We start from the raw sequence: 11173 nt of genomic DNA, 5'->3' as shown, positions 1-11173 counted from the left end.
TTTTTTTTTTTTTTTTTTTTTTTTGGTACCGGGTATCAAACTCTGGACCTTACGCTTGCCAGGCAGGTGCTTTATGTTGCTGAGTTATCTTCCCAGCTCAACTGTGTTATCACTGTCATTCTCTTCTGGTGCTTCATGTATAGATCAGATCTTACCTCCAGCCTGTGTCCTGGGAGGAAATACAGTGCATGGAGAGTTAGGTACCATCCTTGGTTTCCTTGGGGTCTCTGGATGCTCCTAGGGATGAAGGGGTTGCTGTCTAGGAATGGTGCCCAGGTGAGGGAGAAGGAAGAGCTAAGACCGTGGGGCTTGGCCAGATGGGTGCCCATGAGCATCTGGCGTGGAGGATGTGGGTCTGGGGGTGGAGGGCCTCAGTCTCAGGCAAGGGGAACTTCAGATTGAGGGTTGTTTTTGTGGGAGGGCTGAGGAGGGACCTGGATCTGGGCATGGGTCTGCCAGCCACATGCTCATCACTTAGCTGCGGCCCAGTTCCATTTTATGATGCTAATGTTAGCAGTACCTATGTTGGAAGCCATACACATTGACCAAGGAACTCCCCAGGCTCTTATCACCACATATGTCACCTGATGACTGATGTGCCCACTTGCACTAGATAAACTGGGGCCCAGAGAAGTGATGTGGCTGGTGCAGGTCACCCCCCAGGTCACCAAAGTGCACTCAGGCCTGGGCCCCAGTGGCCCAGCCTGGACACCCACTGTTCTGACACCTCAAAGTCACACTAATTATTATTTTTATTTATTTCTTTTGTGGCTGGCTGAGTCTCCCCCCCCCCCATGTGGTGCAGGATATCAAGCCACCGTCTCTGAGCTTGCCTAAGCAGGCGCTTTAGACCTCTGAGCTATCTCACTGGCCCTGGAGGGTTTTTTAAATAAACATTTTTATTTGCAGATAATTTTAGATTTACAGGAAAGTTACAAAGATAGCACAGGCAGTTCCTGTGTACACTCCCCGTTCCCCTGCCCCTGTCTCGTTACCACGCGACGTTTGTCAAAATGAAGAGACCAGCTTTAAACATGACTCTTCACTAACTTGGGTTCCTGTTCCAGACGCCCTTCTCCCTTCCTAGGGACTGAGGGTGCAGCTCTGTGGGGAGCGCCTGCCTGGTGTGTGGGAGCAGCTCAAATCCTGGGCCTCCTGGGCTGCGCTGAGAGGGTCCTGAGAGGAGTCAGGGCTCAGGCACCCACCCCTGTGGTTTAGCACCTAAAGCAGATGCCCAGAGGGTGGAGCCCGGGCCACGTAAGTCCTGCTCTGGGTGCCAGCCCAAGGTAGGAAGGAACAGGGCCTCTGCTGACCCTGAGAGAAAGGGTTGGTACAATTAAGGCCACAAGATTGACAGGCCTCCGAGTATGTCATGGAGGCCACCAGCCCTGGAGAAGAGGCTCCTCAGAAAGGAGCAAAGACCTGGCTACTGCGTGTCCCACTTCAAGGCCTGAGGTTCTGAGGAGTTGGAACTTGTGTTGTTGCTGCATGTGGCGACTGTGCAGTTGAGTCACACACTTCCCTTGGCATCCTGGCACCAGAACAGCTGTGTTGCTCTCAGTCACTCTGCTTGTAACGGAAGCTGCTGAATACAGTCATTCACACTTCAGTCAAAATTAGTCTCTCTTCTTTAGTAAACACTCACCCCAGAGCTCAGTCTCCACACCAAGAAGGCTCGGGATTGTGCTGCCAGCCTTGTGCCATCACAGACACAGAGCAGGGAAAGTTTCTCTAGAGCCGTGTTCTGGAAGCCAGCTAGACCCTGATCGGGCTCCTCTGGGAGAAAGGCAGTATGGGTCAGGATAGAGTGACCAGTGCAAGGCTCCGGAGAGCATCTCAGACACTGGCGGTGGAAGGAGCAATAGTAAAGGTTGAGACACAGACAGGAGGTGTTTGAGGGTCTTTGGAGACCAAAGGGTTGGAGTAGAGCAAGATCCCAGTAGCCAGGGTTTGGCCAGGGCTTCAGGGGTGTGCTGGAGGCTGTCCACACACCAGTCCCCTTCCTGGGCCACAGCCCTGTGTGGGACAGCCTGGAACCAGAACCATTGCTTAGAGCAGCTGGTGGCTTCTCCTTTAAATTTTTTTTTTATAGACTTTATTTTTAGGATAAGAAAAAAAAATCTGGGGGAAGGTTTTTAGAAAATTCCTTCAGTGCAGAATTAATGGCTTGTGAACGTCAGGGCAGGCAGCAGAGCCGGGTCCCAGCCTGTGCCTCTGGGGGCCCAGAGGTCACGGCTGGGCCAGCCCCAAGCTCAGGATGGGTGCACAGAGCCCCACTGGTATCATCTGGGTCCCCTCCCCCAGGGCTGACAGTTTTAATTTGCACACAGCCCATTTCCTAATGACGGAGGGATCCATATTCATGGACAGTTACATAACTGTTGCCCACCCGCAGTGGGGGGCTGGGGCGAAGGCTGCAGGCCACCCCATCTGTGGTCCACTCCTGGTGCCAGCTCCCCTCGGTCAACCCAGGACCATAGCATTCAGTGGAAAATTCCAGAAGCCAGCAGGCCACCCGTTTTCAATTGCTCCATCCTAGGCCCTACTGCAGCTGCCCTGAGGGGAGCCCTCCCTCGCCCGCCAGCAAGGCCTCACTGAGCTGCTACCCTAAGCGTCCCTGGTGCAGGGTGGTGTCTAGACCCCCTTGGAATCCTCCAATCTCAGCCCCCAAAGCCCAGGAGCAGAGACTCTGGAGAGACAGGCCCCACAGAGAGAAGCCAACAGCACTTCCTTTCAGCACACACTGATGTTCTTGACATCATAAAGAGAACAGAAATTGTATGCTGAGGTCGCTGAGGTGACTGGGAAAGAGAACATTCACCCAACTTTCTGAACAATGCTTTGTCTCAGTGGTATTACCAATTAGGCCTTTTTTTTTTTTTTTTTTTTTTTTTTTTTTGGTACCGGGTATCAAACTCTGGACCTTACGCTTGCCAGGCAGGTGCTTTATGTTGCTGAGTTATCTTCCCAGCTCAACTGTGTTATCACTGTCATTCTCTTCTGGTGCTTCATGTATAGATCAGATCTTACCTCCAGCCTGTGTCCTGGGAGGAAATACAGTGCATGGAGAGTTAGGTACCATCCTTGGTTTCCTTGGGGTCTCTGGATGCTCCTAGGGATGAAGGGGTTGCTGTCTAGGAATGGTGCCCAGGTGAGGGAGAAGGAAGAGCTAAGACCGTGGGGCTTGGCCAGATGGGTGCCCATGAGCATCTGGCGTGGAGGATGTGGGTCTGGGGGTGGAGGGCCTCAGTCTCAGGCAAGGGGAACTTCAGATTGAGGGTTGTTTTTGTGGGAGGGCTGAGGAGGGACCTGGATCTGGGCATGGGTCTGCCAGCCACATGCTCATCACTTAGCTGCGGCCCAGTTCCATTTTATGATGCTAATGTTAGCAGTACCTATGTTGGAAGCCATACACATTGACCAAGGAACTCCCCAGGCTCTTATCACCACATATGTCACCTGATGACTGATGTGCCCACTTGCACTAGATAAACTGGGGCCCAGAGAAGTGATGTGGCTGGTGCAGGTCACCCCCCAGGTCACCAAAGTGCACTCAGGCCTGGGCCCCAGTGGCCCAGCCTGGACACCCACTGTTCTGACACCTCAAAGTCACACAAGGGGCTCAGGATTACAGCACCGCAGGACACCAAGCAAACCCAAAGAGCAGCTCCCTGAAGACTGCTGGGATGCTGCACTCTGGGGACCCCTGAGCCCCATGTGGAGGCGGGGTCCACAGGTGGAGTGGTTTGATGTTACGGCTGGTAATCTTCTGCACTTCAGTTTCCCCACGCCTGAGATCAGACCTCATAGAGGCCCCAGGGTTCAGTGTGACAGTACACGGCACAAGTCAGCACTGTGAGCATGACACCCATGGGGCCTCCTTGAGGCAGGGGGGGGACATGCCCTCCTGTCAGACCCGGGGGCACCCAGATCTCCTGAGCCCTGCCTCACACCAGCATGGCTTCTGTGAGGAGGAGCCAAGTCAGCCAAGCTGCTGGGACCTGGAGTCCTGGCTGAGACTGGGCCCTGTGGGAAGAGGTGGAGCCAGCCCAAGTGCAGGGATTGGGCAAGAGGGTACCCCCTTGGGCCTCTGGGTAAACTGAGACATGTGTGGTCGCTGCTGGGCCAGGAGTGGCAACCCTGAGGGCAGAGTATTGTTCTGCTCTGTTTCTGCCTCTCGCCCCACCACCCTTCTACCAGGAACTGGCCCCAAGGCTGCTCTTCTCCTGGGCTACCCCCCTCTCCCTGCTTTAGTTTTTATTTTGAGGCAGGGTCTCTAATTTTGAGGCCAAGGGTAGGAGTTGAGGATGTGGCTCTGTGGTAGAGCTCTTGCCTTGCATGCAAAAGGCTTTGGGTTTGATCTCCAGCATCACACAAATTAATTGCATGGGCTGGGCTTCAACTCTTAACTCAGGCCTCCTGCCCTGGCCTTCCGGGTGGCAGGGACCACTGTTAGGTTTTTCAGTGCTGCAGAGAAGCAGAAGTAAAACAAAGAGAAGGAAAGGCCTTTATGGCCATTCAGGAGGACACTGTAAGGATCAAGCGAGAGGACTGATTTCAGGGAGATGGGGGAAGCCTCTGACCTGAGACAGAAAGGCCGAGACTTCATGGACTTTCACTAGGGGTGGAGTTTGAGGGGCAGTTTCAGTGACACCTGAGGAGCTGATTGGGGTCTCCCTTGTGTGCTTGATAAAGGTATCCAGGACTAGGGAGGGGAAGGAGGAGAGAGTGGTCATTGGGAAGATAAGCTGTTGTTTTAGGGATTCAGCCATATTGATGATTCAGGGCCATGATAATTCAGTAGTTTGTACTCGGGCCAGAACCTATCACACTGCTCCTTCAGCCTCTGAAGTCAGCCTAGTTTGGGCTCTGGCAACCTGAGTCATTCCCACATGGACTCCAGATCAGGGACAGGCCCTGCCATATCTGGACCTGGGGCACCAAGTCTTGAGACCCTGTCCCGGGGCAACTGGGAGCCGTGGAAGGTTCTGGAGCTGAGCCATCCTATGCATCTCTTGCAGCTGCAGCCAGAACAGCTAGACTGTGGTGCAGCCCACCTGCAGCACCCACTGACCATCCTGCAGCCACTGAAGGCCACACCTGTGTTCCGTGCCCCGGGTCTCACTGCTGTGGCCGTGGCCAGTGCCAACAACTATACAGCCATCTTCCTGGGCACAGCCACTGGAAGGCTCCTCAAGGTAGGACAGTTTCACAGGGCTCTGCAGCTGGACAGACCTGAACCTGGGTCTTTGGGCTCTTCCACAGGCCAGCTATGTGAGCTGAGCTTCAGTTTTCTCATCTGTCAAGGCTTGGAAGCTGTTGTGGGGCTTTCATGGGGCAGGAACACATCCTGACAAATACAGGACTCTGGTTCTCAGTTTCCCTATATGATGTGGGTGGGAGAAGAGGTGTGAGGTTGGCTGGTGGCTTCTCTGTGCTCCTTGACTCTGCAGGGCTGGAGAAGAGGTGGCTTGTACAACATGTATATTTGCACAGAATTCAGACTCAGGTCTTTACTCTTGGTCAGATGCCCTAAGGCCCACAGAGGTGGGACATATGGGGCACAGGGGCAGGATGGGCAGGAGCCACTGAGCACTGTGTGATGTCCCTGTCCCCTGCAGCTCAGCCTAAATGAGAGCATGCAGGTGGTCAGCCGGCGTGTGGTGACGGTGGCCTATGGGGAGCCCGTGCATCCTGTCATGCAGTTCGACCCCACAGACCCTGGCTACCTCTACCTGATGACTTCCCACCAGGTGAGACACCCCCCCCCCCAGGTGCCTGTGGCCCCATGCTGTGCACAGCCAGACTCACTCCCTCCCCTAGAGAGCCTCAGGCCTTAGTTTCCCCAGCCCCTGCACACTTCTGCCCCCAGATGGCTCGTCTGAAGGTCGCAGCCTGTGAGGCCCATGCCACTTGTGGAGACTGCGTGGGTGCAGCAGATGCCTACTGCGGCTGGTGTGCACTAGAGACTCGGTAAGGCCCTGCGTGGTGATGGTGGTGGTGGCGGTGGCGGCGGCGGTGGCAGTGGCAGTGGGTGGCAGACTACAGTTGTCTGGGACCTGCCTCATGCCACCCCCAGGTGCACCATGCAGCAGGACTGCACCAACTCCAGCCAGCCATACTTTTGGACCAGTGCTAGTGAGGGCCCAGACCGCTGCCCTGCCATGACCGTGCTGCCAGCTGAAGTCGACGTGCACCAGGAGCATCCAGTGAGTTGCCACAGATCCCTTCTGTTAGGTAACCTAGTGGGAGTGTGCAGCCACTGAAGGCCACACCTGCTCCATGCCTTGGGCCTCACTGCCATGGCCATGGCCAGCACCAGCTACTATACAGCCGTCTTCTTGGGCACAGCTATAGGGCAGATGCACAGAAGGGAAAATCCCAGCACAGAGAAGTAATGGGTTCCCGGCAAACTCGCACACATGTTACCAAGCCCCTGCCATGTACCAGGCACATTCTAGACTCTGGGGCCACAGCCATAAACAGGACTCCACAAGATGTGAAGGAGCCAGGCATGTGTTGCATGCCAGTCATCTCAGCACTTGGGAACCGAGGTAGAAGGGTTGCTGCAAGTTTGAGGCCAGCCTGGGCTATGTAGCAAGATCCTGTCTCAAAAATGAAGTTGGTGATACAGAGGGTGGGAAAAGAGTGTGCCTGGTGTGAGAAGATGGAAGGGTCGTTTGAGACTGGTCATGGCGGGGAACTGGCAGAAGTAACATTTGAACAAGGCCAGGAAAGTGAGCCATGTGGCCCTGGCAGATTGCTGTAGCGCGCAGGTGTGGGAATGAGGCGCCAAGGCTGAGGGGACAAAGAGGTCTCAAGGCCGATGACACTGAACCTACTTGACAGTTCTGAGCACAGTGCATTTCTGCCTGGGGAAACTGAGGCCCAGAGGTTATGTGGAATATGCGGCCCAGACGTTATGTGGAGTGTGCAGTCCTTGGGCCTTGAGTGCTGGTCCCTACCACCGTCTCTCCAGGTGTGCTGAGGCAGGTCAGCTATAGGCCAAGCTGTCTGTCCCACACTGGGGTCCCCTTCCTCCAGGGCATGATCCTGCAGGTCTCAGGCAGCCTGCCTCGCCTCAGTGGCCTGGAGATGACCTGTGACTACGGCAACGGCATCCAGACGGTGGCTCGAGTTCCAGGCCCTGCTGATGGCCACCAGATTGCCTACTGCAACCTCCTGCCCCGGGATCGCTTTCCAGCCTTCCCACCCCACCAGGGTGAGGAAGGGGTGGAGGGTAGATGGTGCCAGGGGTGGGTCCTGATCCTTGGCCTCTGAAGTCCCTGCCTATGATCTCCAGACCACGTAACCATGGAGATGTGCCTGAGGGTCCAGGGGCATGCCATTGTCTCAGCCAACTTCACCATCTATGACTGCAGTCGAGTTGCCCATGTGGCCCCCAGTGCAGCGTGAGTGGCTGGATACCCCGTGGGGGGGCAGTGTCCCCAGGGAGGCCCTGGGGTGTTCATGGTATCCTCCTGGTGCTCACCTGCCCACCAGCCTTCTGCAGACCACCCTCCCCCCAAGAACTCTTTACCACATGTGGTGGCCTTCTGTAGGCCCCTTGCATAGATCTGGCAGAGGGGAGCTCACCCCTTAGAGGGTTCTCTGTGTCCCCTGCCTCCTGGGCTAACGGTTCCTGTCAGGGTCAGGTGACAGTGGGGGCAGAGTCTGAGGGCCTGTCTTCCAGCTGCACCAGCTGCCTGTCTACACGCTGGCCCTGCTTTTGGTGCACAGAGCAGCACACCTGTGTCTCCAATCAGTCCCAGTGCCAGGCCTCGTCCAACCCCGTGGTAAGCCTTACTCCTTATGAAAACTTTAGCATGCACATCGGAGGCCTGTCTAAGACCTTACATCTTCTTCCTAAACACTAAAAACTCAGTTAGGTGTGCTCCTGCTAGCCCATGGTAAAAGCTTTGGGTGCAACTCGTTGACTGAGCGCTGCCAGCCTCCTAACCCTCCCTGGATCTGATTCTCCATCTGTAAAATGGGCCACCTGCAGGACTAAGGGCCACTGTGTACCCAGGGACTTTTATGCTGGTTTTTAACAGAGGTGTAGGCGCTCACAGCTGGGTAGGGTTTCTGAGGCAGCAGCCAGTCAGAATGTCCACCGTGGGCCTATGGTTCTGAGGGTGGGAGCAGCAGCATATGGCAGTAGGACTGTCCTTGAGGGTCACTGTCATCGCCCAGAAAAGAGATAGCTTCCACCCAGCCTATGTAACTGGACAGGTCACCAAGTGCCAGGTGGCTGTGGAAGGGCTGCTCTGTACCTTGGCTGCCCAGAGTTGGAAGGAGTCACCTGCCTGCCCCCATTGTCCCCATCCTCATATGCATAACCAGAGGGGCTGGGAAGAGGGAGGAGGTGGCTCCCAGGTGGCTCTGCCAAGAGAGAAGGACTGGACAGGACAGGAGCCTGAGGCAAGGGATCTGGAGGTGGGTCAGGTGGGCTGGGGCACAAGTGTCAGGAGGTGGCAGGGTCTGGTAGATGCAGATCTCATACTGGGGCCTGGGGGACAGGTGTGTGACAGCAGCCTGGCTCAGGGGACCCTTGACATCTACCTAGCATTGCTCAGTACAGGTTGTGATCAATCCTCCCTGCCACCCATAGAGCCCCCAAGACTGTCCTCAGACTCTACGCTCACTACTGGCACCCGTACCCACGGGCAGCGTTCAGGACATCTTCGTGCCGCTGGCAAACGCTGCCTCCTTCTATGTGAGTCTCTGCATGGGGTGTGCGGCCCAACTCACTGCTGGTTCCCCAGCTAGAATTCCTTAGGACAAGGGAAGGCACAAGGTGATGGGGGGGTGCAGGTGACAAGTGGACCCTAATGTGGGGTGCCAATCCCTCTGGGCCCTTCCAGCCCAGGCAGTGGGTGGGTGTGGCCTGCACCCCTGGGGTAGGGGAGGAGGGCCCAGGTGGCCCTAGTCTGGGGTGGGCATGACAGGATCTGGTGAGATGAGTGTGGTCCGGGTGTCGTTGGCCTGGGAAGGTGGGGCCTGGGATGTCTGTGGTACACTTGGATGTGGCTCACACAGTGGGCAGTGGACATTGTCCTTGCTGGTCCCACCTGACCCCACCTAGCACCTCAGTAGTCTCTACACTGTAATGGGAAACTGAGGCCTAAACAGATGGCCGGGTTTTTGCTTCCCCCGTGCCCACCCTCCTGCAGCGTCCTGGGTGGGAAGCTTCTCTGAGTCTTGGCAAGGAGCCACCCATCCCACTCTGGGAGGCCATCTGCTGCTCCCACGAGGAGCTGCCACAATGGCTGTCACACGTGGGACTACGTGCCCTGCATTAGACACGTAGGGAGAGGACAGTGGAGTCCCAGCCTGGTTGGGTACCCTGGCCCCTAGTCCCAGGTTATCTGTCCCTAGGTCCCTGTCCTCTGGGACTCCCAGGCCACTGTGTGCTTCCTCAGCTTGGCTCTGCCAAGGACAGATGGACACTGCCCTGTCAGCAGCCAGTTGCCTTGTGTTGTTCCCGGCTAGGACCCCAAAAAGGGAGCCTGCTGTACTGTCTGTGAGGTATCCCCTTTCCAACAGCTGGAGCATAGAGAGTGTGACTGGCTCATGGCCTCAGCCACAGGAACCCTAGCTGGCTCAGCCAGCCAGCATATGCTGGTGCTGCTGCTGGGAGAGCAAGATGCGCCTGGGGTGCTGGCCATGCAGTCTCCAGCAGCGAACATTACTGAGCACCTCCCACACACCCACCACATAAGTTCATCTTAGGCACCCAGGGTTTGCAAACCTGTAAGATATGCAAGCTCCAGTTTCCCAGCAACCCTGCAAGGAAGGGGATAGGATTTCTGATTCCCATACTACAGTGTACACTAAAAAGCTATGAGGCATGGTGGTGCAGGTCTGTAATCTTAGTACTTCAGAGGCGGAGACAGGGGGATAATTGTGAGTTTATGGCCAACCTGGCCTACATAAATGAGTTCAAAACCAGCCTGAACTGGAGAGTGAGACCCTGTCTTAAAAAAAAAAAAAGCCAAAAAGTAAAAGAAAATCAAATCTCTGCAAAGTGGGGTGACTTGATAAGACCATGTAGTTTAAGAAGGAGCAGAAGAGACACTTGAACCTAGCTTGAACTCTTCCAGCTGCTTTGTGCTGTTAAGGGGCTGGGCAGCTCCAACCTCTTGCAGTGGGTGAGAGATGGGGCAGGGAGTTAACACCCACTTCCAAGTGGGGGGATGCAGGATCCCATGGGGGTGGCCCTTTGATAGGGGGTGTCAGGAGCTTTGTGGCCAGGGCTGTGTTGCATCCTACTGGTTGCAGAAAGGGAATGGGCTATCCAAAGGGACAAGGAAAAGACCCCCTGGGGCAGAGCATTGCAGGAATTCTAGGGCAGAGGTGGGGAGCTGGTGCTATGAGCTGAGTCCCAGCCTGGTTTAGGCCTCTAGGGAGGGTGAGATGTCTCTGCCTCCCCAGAATCTGGACACAGAGGTAGGAAGGGGCCCAAAGGAGCACAGCCAGCCAGCTCGGGCACCCCAGGGGTGTTGGGGGACAGTGCTGCCTGTACCTGCAGCCCTTCTTTGTATCTCCCACAGGGAGCAGCCCTCCGGTGCAGCTTTGGGCTAGAGGACAGCTTCGATGCTATGTGGGTGAATGGCTCTGCCATCCGCTGCAGCCATGTGGTGGTGAGTGGTGTGACCTCCCAAGAAAACCCGGATGCTGTCTCCATCCTCCCTCCAGTCCTCCTCTACTTCTGGCCCCTCCCCCTGCAGCCACACCCACCCACACAGAGACCCAGACCTGCAGCCCTTCCCACCCTCCTGTCCTCTGCAGCTGCACACAACTCAGAAGAGCCAGGTGTTTTCACTCACCCTCCAGCTGCAGGGGCAGCCACCCCGGTTCCTGGACAGCCCTGACCCCATGACTGGTGGGTAGCTCCTCATCCTCCACCCTTCATAGCTAGGGACACAACCTTTACAGGCCCACAGTCCCCTCATTGTTCTCTTGTGCCCCTGCCAGCCACCAGGTCCTGCAGCATCTCCTGTCAATGGCTGAGCAACTTCAAGAATCTCATTTGCCCTTTCTGAGCCTCACTGTCCCCAGTGAAAGAGGGCTCAGGCCCTGTATAGCTTTGGTGCAGTGTTGGATGGTTACAGCACTGAAGCCTGGGAATCATTGCTGCTTTTTTTTTTTTTTTTTTTTTTTTTTTTTTTTT

The 11173-nt window shown here is 55.8% G+C and overlaps 1 protein-coding gene across 1 annotated transcript in view; it reads left to right on the top strand.

The window, feature by feature from the left end:
- Nucleotides 1-11173, top strand: part of Plxnd1 (plexin D1) — a 29351-nt gene that overhangs the window by 5148 nt on the left and 13030 nt on the right. Inside the window, exons 2-11 of the mRNA XM_023705910.1 lie at nt 5022-5198; nt 5622-5753; nt 5873-5973; nt 6080-6209; nt 7045-7222; nt 7304-7412; nt 7694-7796; nt 8612-8716; nt 10554-10643; nt 10792-10885. Coding sequence (XP_023561678.1) covers nt 5022-5198; nt 5622-5753; nt 5873-5973; nt 6080-6209; nt 7045-7222; nt 7304-7412; nt 7694-7796; nt 8612-8716; nt 10554-10643; nt 10792-10885 — 1219 coding nt within the window. The remainder of the gene's footprint in view (nt 1-5021; nt 5199-5621; nt 5754-5872; nt 5974-6079; nt 6210-7044; nt 7223-7303; nt 7413-7693; nt 7797-8611; nt 8717-10553; nt 10644-10791; nt 10886-11173) is intronic.

The sequence above is a fragment of the Octodon degus genome, unplaced genomic scaffold (genome assembly GCF_000260255.1).
Source record: "Octodon degus isolate 3935 unplaced genomic scaffold, OctDeg1.0 scaffold00233, whole genome shotgun sequence".
In the NCBI taxonomy this organism is placed as follows: domain Eukaryota; kingdom Metazoa; phylum Chordata; class Mammalia; order Rodentia; family Octodontidae; genus Octodon; species Octodon degus.
The sequence above is the reverse complement of the archived record's forward strand: the minus strand, read 5'-3'. Positions and strand labels throughout refer to the sequence as shown.